The 18,589-nt window shown below is 46.1% G+C and overlaps 1 protein-coding gene across 1 annotated transcript in view; it reads left to right on the forward strand.

Moving 5' to 3' along the window:
* The first annotated feature begins 341 nt into the window (after positions 1–341).
* Positions 342–18,589, forward strand: part of FAM171A1 (family with sequence similarity 171 member A1) — an 80,141-nt gene continuing 61,893 nt past the window's right edge. Inside the window, exons 1-2 of the mRNA XM_077758403.1 lie at positions 342–366; positions 15,465–15,692. Coding sequence (XP_077614529.1) covers positions 342–366; positions 15,465–15,692 — 253 coding nt within the window. The remainder of the gene's footprint in view (positions 367–15,464; positions 15,693–18,589) is intronic.

The following is an 18,589-nucleotide window of genomic DNA, read 5'->3' on the forward strand; positions in this document are numbered from 1 at the left end:
TAAAAAAATATATATGGATTGTATTATTCTTTGGTATGGTCAGATAAGGAGATGATTGCCATTGAAAAGATAAAATGTGGGGCACCTTGGTGGCTCGGTCAGTTGAACATCTGACTCTTGATTTTGTTCAGGTTGTGATCTAGGATCATGGGATCAAGCCCAAGTCAGGCTCTGTGCTGAGCGTGAAGCCTGTTTAAGATTCTCTCTCTCTCTCTCTCTCTCTCTCTCTGCCTCTCTCCCCTGCTTGTGCACTCACTCTCTCTCTAAAATAAAAATCAGAAAAGAGAATTTGTTACCCTCACTGTCCCCAGGAGGAAGGGGCGTGGCACGGCAATGCCCCCATGGCGTGGGTTCACGGGGGCAGTGGTAGGTAGGTCAGCACTCAGAAGGAGTGAAGGGGAGTGTGGACGAGAGCCTTTCTGTGGTTTTCTTGGGAGGGAGTGGATAAGGCAGAGTAAGCAGAAAGAGCAGGGCCAGGACAGGCTAGTTTCAATAATTTCAGTGGGCTCAGGACAGATTGGCTCTCTCTGGTCATCTGGTATCTGGCCATGGGGTCACTAGGACAGGTTGATAGTGGCCTGGAATGTGAGAGCCCCGTAAAGGAGGTGGCTGGGGACGTGGGCTCTCGGTGGGTCTGTTTACATACGAAGGCATGCTCATAGGCCAGTGCTCACAGACAGTGGCTTGCACTCTCTAGGAATTATCTAGCCCTGGGACAGGTAGTCCCTGCTGAACCAGCAAAACCTTAATTAAGATGTCAAAGACTGGGGCACCTGAGTGGCTCGGTCCGTTAAGCGTCCGACTCTTGGTATTGGCTCAGGTCATGATCTCATGTTTTTGTAAGTTCGAGCCCCATGTTGGGCTCTTTTCAGGCAACCAGGAGCCTGCTCTGGATTCTCTCTTTCCCTCTCCCTCTGCCCCTCCCCCCACTCACGCTGTCTCCGTCTCTCTCAAAATAAATAAACTTTAGAAAACAGTCAAAGCCTAATATACCTACTCATTCTTACAACCCCATCTCAGTTACATACTAGCCACGTAACCTTGAATGAGAACCTCAATTCTCCTCTGGGAAGTGGAGCATTAAAGATTATAGCACAGCGGACAGCGCTGTTTCTTCTTTGGGGAGAAGAAGCCTCTGACACTTCCTGCTACTTCCCCAGGTTCCCGGTGGGAAGGTGCACTAACTAGGACTCTGTCCCTGGCTCACAGGCAGAAACGTTGGCCGGCCGTGGGCTGCCCTGAAGCCATAACCTCCTTCCTACGTGGACTTTGCTGCCTGCAGGTGTATTCCTAACCCCTTTGGCCAGCGGGCTCTCTTTGGGATATAATCATTGGCCCTGCCACTCCGATAACTTCTGAATTCTTGATCTGAGCCAAGTGATTATTCAGTGAATATATGTGTGTGACCCATTTGACAGGTGACATTTAATATTGTCTTTGTGAAAGTAATATTGCCTTTGTGAAAGAGAGCTAATAATGGTGTCGACTTCCAAGTATAAGACAAAATATGGCAGACCTTCTGTACTGAAGCTTAGAAAAATAAATCTCCATTTTATATGGCAGAATTTGTAGCTGAGTTGGCAATGAAGGGGAATGTGGAACTCCTACTTTTTTGAGGCAAGAGCGGAAAATAAAATCCCTTTATTGACATGGATGCCAGTATGTGAGCTATAAAAGCTAGAAAGTGAAATGTTAATCCATTTGGCACAAAATTAAGAATGATTCTATAAACTTAAACTATATGGAAAATGTTGGTTCTCCCTGTGGAAAAAAAAAATATCACAAGGACCAGTACTTTGTTGTTCTGAGCAGTCACATTCCCTGCCGCCCTCAGATGAAGCAGGAAATTTAAGTTGGTTGTGAAAATTTCTAAATTTCTTGAAAACCCCCAAAAATTGGATTTCATAAATATTGGTGTTCATCAGAACATGAACATGAAAAAATTCTGTAATATGTAGGCATGAGCACAGTGTATGGTGCTGTCTCATTAGAACAGAATTTATTCAAACACGTGATAGACAGAAATAGTATTTCACTAAGCGAATGTACATTTTCAAATGTTAAAGAACCTTCATAAGCCAAAAGGCATTACACAGAACTTGGGACTGTCTTGTCTCTTGTTTTTCCCTCTGATTATCCTGGGGCCCTCACCCACTTCTTTCCTGCCTCGTTGCCTTCATAAATCCTGAACTTCCTTTGGCTCCTTAGAGGCTGTCCAGAACTGTGAAGGGTCTGTATTCTGCCCTACGTGTAAGCTAATCAGGCAGACTCCCATGGCTTGATAGATGCAGGTAGAAGACACAATACTTGTGGGTCAGAAATGAAGGACTATTTATTACTCACAGTAGCAGCAACAGCCAGAGGATGAGTGTTCTTGCCATAGTTTTCTGAACCCTATTTCCCATAGGACAATGCAGAGGCCCAGATGACCTGCATACGCAGTGGGCTGCATTACAGAAGCTTAAGGAACCCAAAGGGCATGCCTGCCTTCCCTTAGAGGGAGACACATCTATCTTGCATAGCTGTTAACTAAACACCCTTGAGGAGATAGTCCAGGACAAAGAGTAGTCTGTGCCTTAATAAGACGTTCAGAAATACAAGAGACTCATGTAGAGCTCTCTCCTATCAGTCTCAGTTCCTTGTGTCCTTGGGACTTGTCAGGGGTGAGTGTGAAAGAGGAGGAAAAATCTTCCATGAACCTTTTCAGGAAGTCTTTTTTCAACTATCTAAAGATGTTGATGATCCTCCTTTAAGAGTTAGGTATTGGGGCCCCTGAGTGGCTCAGTTCACTAAGCATCCAGCTCTTGATTTCAGCTCAGGTCATGATCTCATGGTTTGTGATTTCGAGCCTTGCATCGGGCTCTGTGCTGATGGTGCAGAGCCTGCTTGGAATTCCCTCTCTCCCTCTCTCTCTCTCTGCCCTTCCCCTGCTTGTGTGCTAGTTCTGTCTCTCCCAAAATAAATAAATAAAACTTAAAAAAAAGAGTTACATGTTGGGAGATAATTACAAAAGTAGCTAACAGTTATTAAACCCACATTGTGTGCTGTGTTATACACTGAGCCCTTTACTACCTCACTACAGCTCCATGAGATGATCATCGTTGGGGGGGCAGTGTTACCTCCTGTTTTACTGATGGGAAAACTAATTAAGAACATTAAGGAGTAAGTGGGGAGATGAGAATCTTCCAGGTTGTCAGAGTCCTCAGCCCTGTGCTCTGAAGAGCACGCTATCTTTCTTTCCTTGAGAGGCTTTTAGGGGTGAAGGCTGGGGAGGCCTTGAGATTTTGTTTCACCAGATAAAGTTAGAGGAATGTGGACAGGAAAGCAAAGAATAACTTCACACTCGCAGGCACCTTACAGACATCATCGCTGGTCCTTCAGGGGATCCCACAAGTCTTCAAGGCAGTTGGCATCCCTGTCTTATGGATGAAGAGAGGGAGGTCAAGGAGGCTGATGGACTGAACAGAAGCCATGCAACTCCGGAGCGAGGAGCCTGAAGCCAGCCCTGGTCGCCAGGGCCATGAGGCCTTCCTTGTGTGAATACATTCCATACTAGTTCTGGGGACTTTCATATCAAGGACCTTCAAGTGCCCTAAGATATCTAAGCCCCTTTCTGAGACAGAAGAGAACATTTCAATAATAGGTTCACTGTAGCTTGTCAACTATCTCCATCCCCTTGGAAAGATATGGGTAATTTAATCACTGCGTTGACTAAACTCAGCTGCTTCAAGGACCTTTATCTTTCTTTCATAGAAGTTCAAGTGCCAGAGAGCCTCACACACTTGGGCTATTCACAGCCTTCCAGCAAGCCACTTCAGCTTGTACATTTTGCCCTTTTATTTTTCAGTTCTAAAAGTAATTAATGAATCTGCTTCCTCACTACTAGCTCCCACTTAGCACTTTCTGGCTGCTATCTGCCTCGAGAAAGAAATGACTTGCTAAAAAAAAAAAAAAAAGATTTTTTTAATGATAAACATCTGTAGGCTTCTTTATCCAAAATAAATGTCATGTCCTGTTGCCCGTGACCTAGCCCTAGACAAAGACTATGCAAAATGTATGTCCATAGATATAAGATCTGGAAACACACACATGTATGTGCCTGCATGCACGCGCGCACACACACACACACACACACACATACATTTTTCCTCCACAAGGTTCCCTTGGCAACCATCCACTAGCATCTTCCAGCAGATCTTTAAAGCTTGGCTAAGGTGTGTATGTTAATTTTATAGACATGCTTAATATTGCTCATTAACTTCACAGTTTCCAGATCCTTCCAAACTCTCCTGAGGGGACTTTGTGCCTTTGTGAAGTTTTTTTAAAATGCCAGCAGAGCAGAAGTCTCTTACAGTGATTTCTCTACAAATACTTGTCGGTCCTCCTTGTTACCACTGTGTTACTTTGTCGTAATTCTCTCGTTCAGTTCGGACAGATACTTTGTGCCCTTAGGCATGCATTTACCATATTTACATTTCCATGTTAGAGCCATTGTATACTTTCCCATATCTAAAATGAGAACACTGTTAGATTTTTATATGTACACTGATCTCTGTGGAAAAGACCTCTAGAGTTGGAAGCACAGCGTTTTATAAAGCTATATTTAGCACCATTTTGATGTTCGTAACTGCTTCCATCCTTATTTCTTCTGAACAGTCGAAGCATCTTTCATTTTAAACTGGTTTGAATTTTTTTGGAGACCTCACCCCCAAGATAGCTAATCCTGCCTTCACACAGTGCTTTGCAGCTACATCTCAGTGATTCCTGTCACCACGTTCGAGGATTGGGATTGTGTCAGGGTAGGTTATTGTCAGGTGACTTGTTTAGGCAGGATCATAGGAACATTCTGAAATGATTTTGCTTCAGAACACTTGGTTGTATATGTAAGTTGTTCACTTGGATCAGGCCAGTCCAGCAGTAGTTTCCAGATTATCCTGGGATGTTTACGCAAATAACCCTTTGATTAGTTGCAAGGAGGTAGTCACTTATGGTTGCTTTGATAGCATAATCCACATATGGAATCAGCCCCAGAAAGCTTCATTTTGTCCCAGGTGCAATAGCAGAGAATGACTTCTACCATCTAACTTATTGGTAAATGGATACACCTAACAGGATCCCTATCCAATATGTTGCAAGTTGTTGGTATTTGAGGATTATATTTTCTGCTTCCATTGTAGAGTGTTTCAAGTGGAGGGGAAGTCAGTGTCATGCATGTATACATCATGTATTCTCTCTATATATCATAGCTTCTTTGTGAATGTTTCTTGTATTACAAAATTCTTGGCAACTTGGTGACGTTGGGTAGAAGTGTTGTTAACGAGATGATCATAGGTTTGACCCTCATGCATATTTCTGATGGGAGAGGGGAGGAATCCTCTGATTTTTGGCCCAGAGATAGACTGACAGCCTTGCCAACACAGAAGTAACATAAGTGAGAGGGACAGACATGCGATGGGGTGAAGAGAAAGAATGTGTTGTATGCAGAGCCTGTCAAGATGGTGATGGGAAATAAGCTCAAAGCCCATGCCCTGGAGAGGGCAGCCCCCGGAAGCCGCTCTTATAAACAGCACTCATTGGATGCCTGCATAGATCTCTCTTTATTCCAGACAGAAGCTGTAACTTCCAAACATGAAGCCATCCCTTCATGAAGTTCAGGGTGCGAGCCACGGCCAGAGATCGTAAGACACAGAAAGGCCCCAAATGGGATTTTAACTTCCCAGGGTCTGCAGCCACAAACTTACCTCTCTTATGCTTCTTCAAGTGAATAGAAATTCAAATGGAAATACAGAGATCATAATCATCCGCTGACAATTAAGGGACACATTTAAAAGGAAAACCTCCCAAAGTGGGGGTGTGGGTGTCAGATATTGTGACCACAGATTAATACAGAGGTTTCAGGGTACCCCTGATATCATCCTCCAGAGCAGCAGGTGTCCTAAGTACAGAATGGCTGCTGACGGGATGATCAGGTGGACCAGGGGGGGACCAGGGCCCAGTGGGTTTGTCCCTCTGAAGTACGTCTGCATTGTCCTTTCTCTTCCTGAAGACAGACGTGTTGGCCTTTGTCTTCACCAAACTGAACATTACTTTTATAACTCAGCACACACGAGATTTACCAAATGCTTGAAGCACAGCTAAAATTAAACATAAGGGAGTCCTGGGATTTACAGTTGTAGCAGATATTTATTGACCTATATTTTGTAAGTAGTATATAACATGTTGTTTATACATAATATAACACACTGTGTAGGCTAACATATTGTACGTAACTAATATAGTATACATTAATAGNGATCATGATTCCACCCAGGCGCCCCTTGCTCTCAAAATTTAATTATTGGGGCGCCTGGGTGGCTTAGTCGGTTAAGCGTCCGACTTTCGCTTAGGTCATGATCTCGCGGTTCATGGGTTCGAGCCCTGCATCGGGCTCTGTGCTGACTGCCAGCTCAGAGCCTGGAGCCTGTTTCAGTCTGTGACTCCCTCTCTCTCTGACCCTCCCCTGCTCACACTGTCTCTCTCTCTCTCTCCTAGAAATAAATAAAATATTAAAAAAAAAAACATTTAAAAAAAGTTTTGAGAGCAGATAAAACCGAACGATAGTGTGCATATGCACTATGTGAACCTGGAGAAAACACAAGAGAACTCTGGTGTAATGCTCGCACAAAGTACATTCTAATTTTGCCAGAGGACAAAGTAAAATACACCTTTCATATTTATAAAAGTAAAATAGATCATTGCCTCTGCAATAGCACGCCCAGCCTCGTAGGACATGCTGTAAAGTGCTGCATAAAGGCTGGGAGACTCTGACTCTACCAATACCGTAAAAATGTCAGCACAAGTAACACGGGGCAGAATCTCATAGAGCAAAGCTTGGTAATGTTTTAAAACTAGCTTCCCATTTGGGAAGATGTTTTCAAATGATCAAGTCATTTTTTATTGTTTTATGTGAGACATGAAAACCCGTGAACTCCCCCCTGAATTTGGGCTAAATCTAATCATAGTGCTGGAGGCTAACGACAGCGTTCCTTTTCCACCGCTTGGCTCCGGGTGAAGCAGCCACGTGGGTTCCACGCAGCTTGGGACGGAAGCCCTTGTCTGGTCTGCCCGTGGAAAGGACTCCTCTCCGCAGGGCCCTGAGGCCAGCCTGGCAAGCACTGTGTTCCCTGCCAGCTGGGGGTTGCCATGGAAACCAACAGCTCTAAAACCCAAAAGGAAAGAAAAAAAAATCAAAATCCCAGAATAAAGACTAATTTGAAGGGATATAAAAGGGAATGAAAAACAGCCAGAGGAAGCCAAAAACTTCACAGAAACAAAAACAAAAGATGGAGTCTACGAACTCCACTTTCTCGTCCCAGAAGAAGCCAGGATTAGTTTGATTACATAGCGTAAGCGGTTCAAAGAGCAGGTGAAAGTGGCCTCCCAGCCCGGTCCCCAGCGAAAACCTCAAAGGACTTTGCAACGTGGAGTAGTCCGTGTTAGCACAGAACCGTAAGAGAGAGACTGAGATACTAGGTTTGGAGTTGGGATGAGAGATTATGAAATAATGTGTTCTGTCATTTGTAGGGAAGTAACTCAAGGCCTAAAGTATTTGAAGGAGAAGGAGGAGAGAGAAAAACAAGACCCCTCGGTGTTTGGGGCAGCGTGTTCATAAAATTGAATGGGGTTCCCTCTGTCCATCTGCAAAGTGCGTACCATCTTCCTCTTGCCCTTACGTTTGCTCTACACTCGCCACTGAACTGGTGGCCTCTCTGAGACTGACAATTTGAAACAGCCTTGTTGCATTTAGTTCTAAATCTGTGGCAGAAGAAAGGAAATGACTAAAAGATAATGTTTCATTTTCTACCCACAAAGCAGATGCTCTCTGTACTACTTCAAAGGGACTGACTTGTGCCCACAGAGCCAAACTGCACATTTGCCAAGAGCAAAGGAGCCATGAATCATGGCGGAAGGAGAATGCCTTCTGAGTCCTTGTTGCTTCCTTCTTGATTCTTTCACTGACTGGCGAACATGTGAGAAGAATGCTCTAGAGGCGGTGACTGAATTCCTGATCCTGAAATACATTGCTGAGTAAGAGTGTGTAGTGGGGAGAGTCCCGAGCACACATTCCGGGGGGCCGCCTGCCACCAACAGACACCATTGGAACACAGGATGGGTATTATGTTGGGCAGGGTTGTCCAGAGAAACAGCATCAATAGAATGCATGTTTCTGTAGAACAAGATTTATAATACAGAACTGACTCAAGTCCCAAGATCTGCCGCATGAATCAGCAAGCTGGAGGCCCAGAAGAGCCGAGGGGTGGTTTCAGTCCAAAGCCTGGCAGACTGGAGGCACAGAAAAAGCCTGCATTTCAGTGCAAGTCAGAAAGCAGGAAAAGCCAGTGTCCCAGTTCAGAAGCAGGAGAAACTTGGAGGAGGATCAGCCTTTTTTGTTCTATTCAAGTTTTCGACTGATTGGATGGGGCCCACTCTTTAAGAAGAGCAATCTGTTGGGGCACCTGGGTGGGTTCAGTCGGTTCAGTGTCCAACCTAGGCTTAGGTTGATCTCGCAGTTCGTGGGTTCAAGACCCGTGTTGGGCTCTGTGCTGACAGCTCAGAGCCTGGAGCCTGCTTTGGATTCTGCGTCTCCCTCTCTCTCTCTGCCCCTCCCCCACTCATACTCTTTCTCTTCTTCTCACTCTCAAAAATAAACATTAAAAAAAATTTTTTTTTAAAGAAAGAAAAGCAGTGTGTTTTACTCAGTCTAATTTAAATGTTGATCTCATCCAAAAACACCGTGTAGAAGCACCCAGAATAATGATGACCAAAAGCCTGGGCACCCCATGGCCCAGTGAGGTGGACACATGAAACTAACCATCACAGATACTGCACAGTTAGGCCAGAGGGTGGGAGGAGGCCCCGGTGGGGGCAGCTCCAAAGAGATGGTCCTCAGCTGCATGGTGTCCTGCTAGGACAGGACAGAGCTTGAGGAGTGCAAGTGCCATGAGCTGCTCTAGCTGCTCTAACTAGAGAAGACATCATTAAAGCATTCAGGAGTTCTCCGGGAGGACCACGCTCGCAGCCGGAACATTGCCTAAGCCACAGGCAAGGCTGAGCTGGGGATGCCCTGTCTCCCTCCTGCTCTGAGCCAGGGTGGCTCCCACTGCTGGCCCCAACCCACATGCACCCTCCTCTGGTCAGAAAAAGCACCTGTGGGGGTGCCTGGGTGGCTCAGTCATTTGGGCGTCCGACTTCGGCTCAGGTCATGATCTTACAGCTCATGGGTTCAAGCCCCGCGTCAGGCTCTGTGCTGACAGCTGAGAGCCTGGAGCTGCTTCAGATTCTGTGTCTCCCTCTCTCTCTGACCCTCCCCTGCTCACACTGTCTCTCTCTGTCTCTCAGAAATAAATAAAATCATTTAAAAAATGTAAAAAAAAAAAAAAAGCACCTGTGTTTTTATGTTGCCATCTTCTAAATCACAACCCAGCAGATGACGTCAGATGAGCAGAGCCCAGTTGCCTCTCCTTAGCCACCAGGGAGGCTGGGAAACCAAGTTTCTGGCGTCCGCCTTTGGCTGCATGTGTAATGTGGGAACACAGTCAAGTAGGGAAGGCTGTTCAGAAGACGCCTTGTCTTCCCACACTACCCATACTGCCAGCCTCCTTTCAGTTCTCGTCTCTTCCAGAAGCATCCCGCATTGAACTCGAAAGACCATAATCATCAGGGCCAGTATTCATGCAGGACTTGTCTATACAGCCGGTGCCGCCTGACCCAGTTAACAGTACGCTCACAGGCACCCCCTTATAAATCTTCTCCTGTCTCACCCCTACGTCACCTCTGCCTCCGCAGGGCTTTTGGGTCTGTTCTCCTTGTTTTTGTTTGTCAACTCCAGACCTTATTAGTCTCCTCTTTGCTCTATTTTTTGCTCTGCCTCATCCAGGTTCATCCCTTTCATTCTCTGGCTCGCCGGCTGGTCTGACCTCCCCTGCTGCCCCCCAAAACCCTAAACTTCTTAAAAACAGAAGCCATATTTTTTTCTTCTATTTTTAATCTCCTACAGTGCCGAATATTATACTACACATATCGTAGCTGATTAATAAATATTTTCTGATTATTACAACACATTAGCTCTCTAATTTAATTAATTAGATCTAATCTAATAATCTAAATTAATGCTTTTCTAATGAATTTCGATAGTGTCTGTTTAAAGCAATAGTGACTAGGAAATAAATGAAATAACAGCAGCAAAAACAACAACAAAAAACCAACCAGGGATATTTAGTCCATGTACCAGATTATACCTGGAAATGCCTGTCAGTGTTAGTGACTCATTCAGCATACATACGGAGTGCCTACTATGTGCTGGACATTATTGTGCTTGGAATACATGAATGAAGAAGGGAAGAAACAGATGAAATAGCTCTCTCAAAGCTGGCAATCTGGAGGAGTCAGACAGTTAATAAACATACAAGTCACAGAAACATGATAGAATTGCTAAATGTCGTGCATAGAAGAAAAAGCAAAGCAGGACAGCATCAGAAGCATCTACGTACCAGATGCTTTTGGGATGGGGTTGGGATGGGTGGGGTTGGGATGGGCATTTTAGATAGGACAGTAGGAATCGTTAAAATAATTGCTTGGGGCAAGCAGAGAAACCTATTTGCTGAGTATAAGATGATACAAAGAGGTTGGTTATTTTTAAAGTTCTTATCTGTGGTAAACTGAAATATTTACAGGGAAATAATGTGACCTAATATCATTGTCTGAGATTTGCTTTAGAATGTTGGTGTTTTGTTTTAATTTTTTTTTTTTAATTTTTGGGAGAGAGAGTGTGAGCAGGGGAGAGGCAGAGGGAGAGAGGGAGACAGAATCTGAAGCAGGCTCCAGGCTCTGAGCTGTCAGCACAGAGCCCGACGCAGGGCTCGAATGTGTGAACCAGGTGATCATGACCTGAGCCAAAGTCGGACGCTTAACCTACTGAGCCACCCAGACACCTCTACTTCAGAATGTTTGAGCAAAAAAAAAGAAGGAAGGAAAAAATTGAGTTGGGAGAATAGATAAAACAAAAATGGTAGAAAGTTGGTGTTTGAAACTTTATCAGTGCAGAGGGTTTCCTCATATATTCTATTTTTCTAGCTGTTCTAAACTTTCTGTAATAAAAGTTAGAAAAAATAACTGGTGGTCAGTAAAGGCCTCATTCAGGAGGTGACATTTAAGCAGATGAAGCAGACGAGGAGGTGAGGGACCCAGGTACATGGAAGGGTGTTGGGGAAGAGTGTGCCAAGCAAAGAAACATTCAGCACAAAGCATGCTTCCAGAACCTTTCCTCTTTGTTGTCCTTGAATGGGGGCCGCATAGGAAATGAGGACTGGAGATCTTGGGGAGCAGGATAGAGAACACAGAGCCTTTTAAGTCGCTGCCAACGGCTGCTCCAGAGCCACCCTCTGATACATTTTCTTCACCCAACCTATCAGATGCCTTCAGGTCTTTGCTCAGATTCTGAGACTGTAGTACGTGACGGGCGCTGTCCAGCACCACCACATGTGATGCTGGAAGTGAGCTGTCCGTGCCGGCCACTGTGGCAGCCCCCTGGCCACCTGAGGCCGTAGAGTCCTTTAAATGTGCCTGGTGTGACCCAGCAGCTCAGTTTCTGATTGAGTTTCATTTTGATTCCTTTAAACTTGAATTCAGATGCCCATATGTGGCTGGTGGCCGCCATATTGGACGGTGCAGCATCAGGAGGTGGTTGGCTGCACGCCGGCTTCTCCCTCCTCACTGGTTTTTATTCAGTCCCAGCAGCCAGGCCATTCTCACCTTAGGGCATTTGCACCTCTCCCCGCACCTTTGCCTGGCTGCTTCCTGTGTGTCCTTCCCAACAGGGGACCTGTTGAAAGGGTGTCCCTAACGCCCCCCAAAATGCTGTACTGTGATGCCCAGTTCGTAATTACAGTTGCTGTTTATTTAGTATCTAAAGCGAGAATGTTCATTAAGGTCAGGGGTTTGATCATCTTGTCTGCTCATATAGTCAGCCTGCAGTAAACACTGACTGAAGTAGAAATGAAGGAGCAGTGCCAGGGTACACAGTTTTGGGAGATGGATATGAGAGGTTGAGGGTGTCTATTGTGGAAGTCCTCAGGTGCCTTGAAATATTCCTGTAGGTCGGGGACTGGCAGATATTTTTAAAATGTTTATTTATTTTGAGGGAAAGTGTATGTGTCTGAGTGAGGGAAGAAGAGGAAGAGAGAGAATCCTTAGCAGGCTCCATGCTGCCGGAGCAAAGCCTGACACAGGCCTCAATCCCATGAACCTGAGATCATGCCCTGAGCCAAAATCAAGAGTTGGGTGCTTAACCGACTGAGCCACCCAGGTGCACCCTGACAGCTTTTAAGAGCCAAAAATAAATAGTTTTGGCTTTGTAAGCCATAAGATCAAAACTCCTGAATGCCACCCCTGAAATGCAAAAACAGCCTTAGACAATATGTAAATGGCTGTGGCTGTGTTCTGATAAAACTTTATGGACACGAATTCCACATAATCTTCCTCTGACACGAACTATTATTCTTTTGATTTTTTTTTTTAAGAGTAAGAAACCATTCTTAGCTCATGGGTCACTGAAAAATAGCAACTGGCCATGTTTGGCATCTGGCCATATTTGGTGGGGGGCTTGAAGGGTGGACAGGAAGTAGATCAGTGTGTCAGCTCTGTGTGGCTTCAGTGGGATTCCAGGGGCAGGCGTGAAGACAGTGGTAGTTTCTGTGGAGAGGTGGCGCAGTCTGGGTGAGAGATGGCCAAGGTCTGAAACAGGGCAGCATTAACAACGATGGGAAAGAAGGCCTGTTTTGTGTCATATTTTCTGGAATCAGAATCAGAACTTGGTGATGGATGTAAAAGAATGGTGTCCTAATGTCAGTGTAGTAATCAGGGAGCGCAGCGAGATCTCTAAGCTCCCACTGACTAACAGAGACACAGAGAGCATCTTCATGCGTAGTTGGGTTTGGGCCGTTCATAATGTCTTCTTTTAATCTGCAAAATGAGAATCATGGCAGTAAATAGTGCCTCACCTCGTCCTAAGATTACTCCCTTGGTGGGAACAATTTTGTTTGCTGTTGAATGGATAAGCTGATTCTCAATGTTACTCTAGAACAATGATACTCCAGTAGTCTGTAATAATCCCCCAGCATACTGACATGTTCCCACATCCTCTCATACCAAAAGAAGCAACAAAATGACCTCTTTCAAAGTATATAATTGCAGAACATGAAGTAGGCCTCTCTAAATTGGAAGAAATTCCAGTCGTAGAATCGAGGACATCGATTATAGTAAAACTCCTTCCTCTGTTGATTCAAGAGTCCGCTAGCCTTTTCCAACTCTTATCTGCTCTTAGGAAGCAGCAGTGAAGAGAGAGCAGAAACCCTATAATCCCAATTGTTAGTAAATGTTCCGTGACCATAAAGTTACATAAATCATCACCGCAACCCTACAAAGCCTTTCCAGTCAACCTGTTCTAGGGGATTTCTGCTCTGTGAGTATTAACAAAAGCGGAGTTAATTTACATTATAACTTCGCATGCCACCTGGGGACCTAAAGAGTTGAGTTAAATAAGAAAACACGTGTGTGGCGTACATCCTGAACATCTGCATTCAGATAACTGATAAGATTGGAGGGGATTAACTCAGTATATTTTTCGATGTCTTTTCCTTCCTTTCCATGATGTTGATTTTATCCCTCTTTGGACATTGGTTCTCTCCCTGAATCAAGAAGCCAAGTTCAGCTACTCTAGCATCTTTCTTTTCCTGTCTACAAGGTTTCAAGAGATTGAGTGTTTTTAATGTCTATTTTTGAAGGAGACATCAAGCACGAGCCGGGGAGGAGCAGAAAGAGACAGACAGGATCCCAAGCAGGCTCCAGGCTCCGAGCTGTCAGCAGAGAGTCTAATTTGGGGCTCGAACTCATGAACCGTGAGATCATGACTGAGCTGAAGTCGGACGCTTAATCGACTGAGCCATCTGAATCTGTGTCTCCCTCTCTCTGCCCCTCCCCAGCTCGTGTTCTGTCTCTCTCTGTCTCAAAAATAAATAAATGTTAAAAAAAATTTTTTTTAAATAAAAAAGATCTGAGGCAGCTCAAAATGTGTGGCAGGGAGGGGCTGTGTGTGTCTCAGAGGACTTCTAGCACTGAGCGCCAGCCACTCTTTGCACACCCAGGCATAGAGGTTTCCTGGAGCAGGATACGCCTCTGATTGCTTTGGAGCCCTGTGCTGGTGTCTTGTAATTCACATCCACTGTGATGCTGCAGTCTGGTCCACCTCCTCTCTTCCTGGGTCATTACAGAGGCCTCCTAACCACATGCTCAGTCTCCAGTCTTGCCTCTTCCCCGTCCATCCTTTACCCAGAGCCTGATGTTTCTATACTAAATTTAATCTCCACTCCCCTGTTTAAAAACCTTTGTGACTTCCCATTGCCCTTAGCATCAAGAATGAGCCTCTTAGGTCCCTTCAAAAGCCCTGAGGGGTCTGGTCCCCACTCGCCTCTCCAGACTAATCTCTCACAGGGCTTCATGCCCCTCACACTGTCTGTCATCTTGCAGAACCTATTCGTGTTTCTCCAGGAAGCATGGGTTTTTCTTGCCTCTGAGCCTTTGCATATGCTGTTCCAGCATTGCCCCGCTTTGTGCCTACACCAGACGTCTCCCACCATAGCCCCTGCCTGCGTACTCACTTGTCTCCATCACCGTAACTTGCATAATTGCTCACAGTTCTAGGCCCAGAGTAGCAGCTCAACAAACGTCTCTGGCATGAATGAATGAAAGCCATTCATTCCATTTTGGGTTTTTAACGTGCATCTGGATCCATATACCCGCCACATTCATGATCTGGGTTTGCCTCTGTTGCTACCTCAGGTTCCTCTATCTTTTCAAATGTTTACTCTTTTTTTTTCTTCCTGGAAGCTTCTTTCCCAGCCTGCAGGCCCACCTTTTTAAGACAGTTTGGGGTGCTTTTCCGTCTGGTGTTCATGACCACCAGCACAGCGATCCTGGCCGCCTCCCGTGCACGTTCAGCAGGGCTGTTGAAGACACTGGGTGCAACTCTTTCAGAGCCCAGGGTCCTTCTGAAGCAGCCCCAGCTCTGTTTGAGCCTGTTTGCTGGCAACGCTGGGAAGGATAAACGAGTACTGTGTTTGTCACGCAGTGTCCTAAAGGCAGAGGATTGTTCTCTCAGTGATTTGTTGGTGTGAGCAGGGAAGAGCAAAGCCAAAGGCAGTCTGTGACATGCACTGGCTTGGGGCAGGGGTGGGGGGAGGAAATCATGGAAGTCAAAAAAAGGATCTCCAACAAGAAAATGTTCCCTGGCTACAAGGACTCATGTTTTGAATGTAGATCTAGATTTTCCTAGCACAGCCCCCTCTCCACTCTGAGCAGCGAGGGCAGCCTCGTTGTTGAGGTGGCCCAGGTAAGAGCAGCCATTCTTTGTTGCCTTTTCCTTACTCCAGAGGTTACGCTGAAGGTCCACGTCAGTGACGCCAGCACCCACCAGCCCGTCTCAGATGCGCTCATCGAGATTTTCACCAACCAGGTCTCCGTTGCCTCTGGCACGTCGGGCACGGATGGCGTCGCCTTCATCAAGTTCCAGTATAAGCTGGGCAGTCAGCTGATCGTCACCGCCACGAAGCACGCCTACGTGCCAAACTCTGCCCCGTGGAAGCCAATCCGGTTACCTGGTAAGGCTGGCCCGACCTTTCTGCGATGCACGGCTCGTGGGACTGGCTTGTGCTGGAGTCGGGCGCACAAGCGATTTTGAAAATAGTGGTTTACACAAGAGACTCTTAATACAGAGAACAAACTGAGGGTTGATGGGGGGGCAGACAAGGGAGAGGGGGAAAGGGTGATGGGCACTGCGGAGGGCACTTGTTGGGATGAGCCCTGGGTGTTGTATGTGAGCGATGAAGCAGGGGAATCTTCCCCCTAAACCAAGAGCACACTGTACACTGTATGTTAGCCAATTTGACAACAAATTATATTTTAAAAAAAGAAAGAAAAAAAGAAAATGATCGCCCTCTACTGCCAAAAAAAAAAAAAAAGGAAAATAGGGGTTTAGTGTTTGCTTTACTTGTTGGGTCCTCTCATGGGAAGGAAAAGTAAGGTCCTGTATGAAGGAGGTGGGGCCCTCCCTTGGTTTATACACAACAGAATCAAAAACTATAGAGTTTCTCCCCATTGCCTCAGCATCCTGGTGGGTCCCTTGTTGATTGGGGCGGTGTTCTGGAAGGGAGCTTCCTCCTGCTTCACGGCCCGAGAGTCACGCTGGCCAGAGAGGCAGGGGATGATGGGGATACTGTGTTTCTCCTTTCCTCCTTCTCACCTGCTAAGGGAAAACACACTTCTCTGTCTCCTCAATGCTCTTGCTCACTTCTGGCACTTCTGGTCACAGCCGTGTGGGTTTTTTTCCATACACCCAGCAGTTCTCAGATTCTCAGACATCCGCTGGGCATCCTTCAGTTGAGCTCAGTTCTGACACGGTGTACCTGGAGAGAGCATTGGATCCCACAGGTTAAGGGCTCAGTCCCACGTGACTCCCTCACTATATAGATCAGAGGTTCCCCACCCCCTCCTCGGTTCTACTCGTTGGCTAGAGTGGCTCACTGAACTCAGGTAAAACGGTTGTTAAAAAACAAAAGTCAGCCAAGTACATTTGAAGGTCTGTTTGGCTTTATTAAGTGATTCATCAGTCAGGCAGCATCCATCCGGCAAGTACAGGGGAGTTTCAAGGAGTTGAACAAAAGGGAAGGTTTTCATGGGCAGGGTGGAGTTATTAGCAAAAGATTAGAAAGCATTGCTTCAGGCAAGGTCAATTTCCCATAGGGGGAAGGGGAGGGGAGCGTATTAGGTGCCCACCTAGTCTTCTCTTGAGGGGGAATGGAGAGGGTGCATGTGACAGATGACCTCACGGATGCTGACCAAAAAATTCCTGACTGACCCAGTTAAAAGTGAATTTCTGGGGGACATTGAAACTGCAGGTAGGTTAGGTATTAAGTTCCAGTTTGGTGACTTGGCCTAAGTGATGCCATTTTGGGACTGTGGGTTTTTCGTGTTTTTTTGTTTTGTTTTGTTTTGCTTTGACACAGTTAACTTATGAGATCACTGGTCTATTACAAAGGCTATTAAAAGAACAGCCAGGGCGCCTAGGTGGCTCAGTCGGTTAAGCGTCCGACTTTGGCTCAGGTCATGATCTCATGGGTTCGAGCCCCACGTCAGGCTCTGTGCTGACAGCTAGCTCAGAGCCTGGAGCCTGCTTCAGATACTGTGTGTCCCTCTCTCTCTCTGACCCTCCCCTGCTCATACTGTCTGTCTCTCTCTCTCTCAGAAATTAAATCAATCAATCAATCAATCAATCAATCAAAATTTTAAAAAAAAGAACAGCCAGATAGAGGAGACGATATGGGCAAGTTATGTAGGAAAGGCTCAGAGTTTCCATGCCTTCTCACCTCTCAGCACCTCTGGGTGCACCAAGCTGGAAGCTCCCTGAACCCCATCCCACTGGGTTTGTATAGAGGCTTCATTACATAGTCAGGACTGATCCACTCATTGTCCACTGGTGATTGATTCCACCTCCAGCCACTCTGCCCTCCCCGTGGTCAAAGGGGAGGAGCTGAAAGTTCTAGCCCTTCATCACTTGATTGGTTCTCCTCAACCAGCCCCACCCCTTAGCTTATCTAGGGACTTTCCAAAAGTCACCTCATTAGCTAAAGCTGCATTGAAAGGGACCTGTCATGATAACAGAAGTCACTTTCATGGCTCTTATCACTTGGGAAATTCTACAGGTGTAGAAGACCAGACACACGTTTGTTATCATAAATCAGTTTTAAATTACTATTCACCGCTTCAAAACGTTGGTCTCCCACGACGAACAAGGACAGTACCTGACCCAGACTGAGCTCTGGACAGGGTAGGTAGGGAGCTGGACATGGTCCCGCCTCTGTCCCCTCACCTCAGGATCCAGCCACTGCCTCGACCACATGATCTGTTGGCACCAAGATGATGTGCGGGACAAGGAGTGGCTGAGCGCTGGAGTCTGGAAACCAACCTGCTGACCTGGCTCTGGTGCCTAGGCTGTGCTTGCGCCCTCTGCCTTCATTGCCAGACTCTGTAAAATGGAGCTGATACCACCTGGTAGAGTCACTCTGATTAAAAAGCAGTTAACAGGGGCACCTGGGTGGCTCAGTCAGCCGAGCATCCAACTTCAGCTCAGGTCATGATCTCACGGTTCATGAGTTCATGTCTCCCTCTCTCTGCCCCACCCTGACTGGTGCTCTCTATCTCAAAAATAAACAAACATTTTTTAAAAAGCAGCTAACAGACATAAACTACCTTACAGGGCCTGAACCATAGTAGGGGCTCAAGAAATAGCACAGTGGCTAGCAAAATATCAGTGTCAGTGCTCCTGTCTGCCACCGCACCCCGGGACACACTCCATCAGGGTCCCCACTGCCTCTGGGGACACATGGTACAGCCAAGTGTGGCTGCACCTGTCTCATAGAGCCCTGGCATCTACCCTCATTCACAAAGTTCTCTATAGTTCAGTTTACATTTATTAAGCACCTACTATGTGCCCTGGAAC

The sequence above is a fragment of the Crocuta crocuta genome, unplaced genomic scaffold, assembly GCF_008692635.1.
Source record: "Crocuta crocuta isolate KB4526 unplaced genomic scaffold, BGI_CrCroc_1.0 scaffold32, whole genome shotgun sequence".
In the NCBI taxonomy this organism is placed as follows: domain Eukaryota; kingdom Metazoa; phylum Chordata; class Mammalia; order Carnivora; family Hyaenidae; genus Crocuta; species Crocuta crocuta.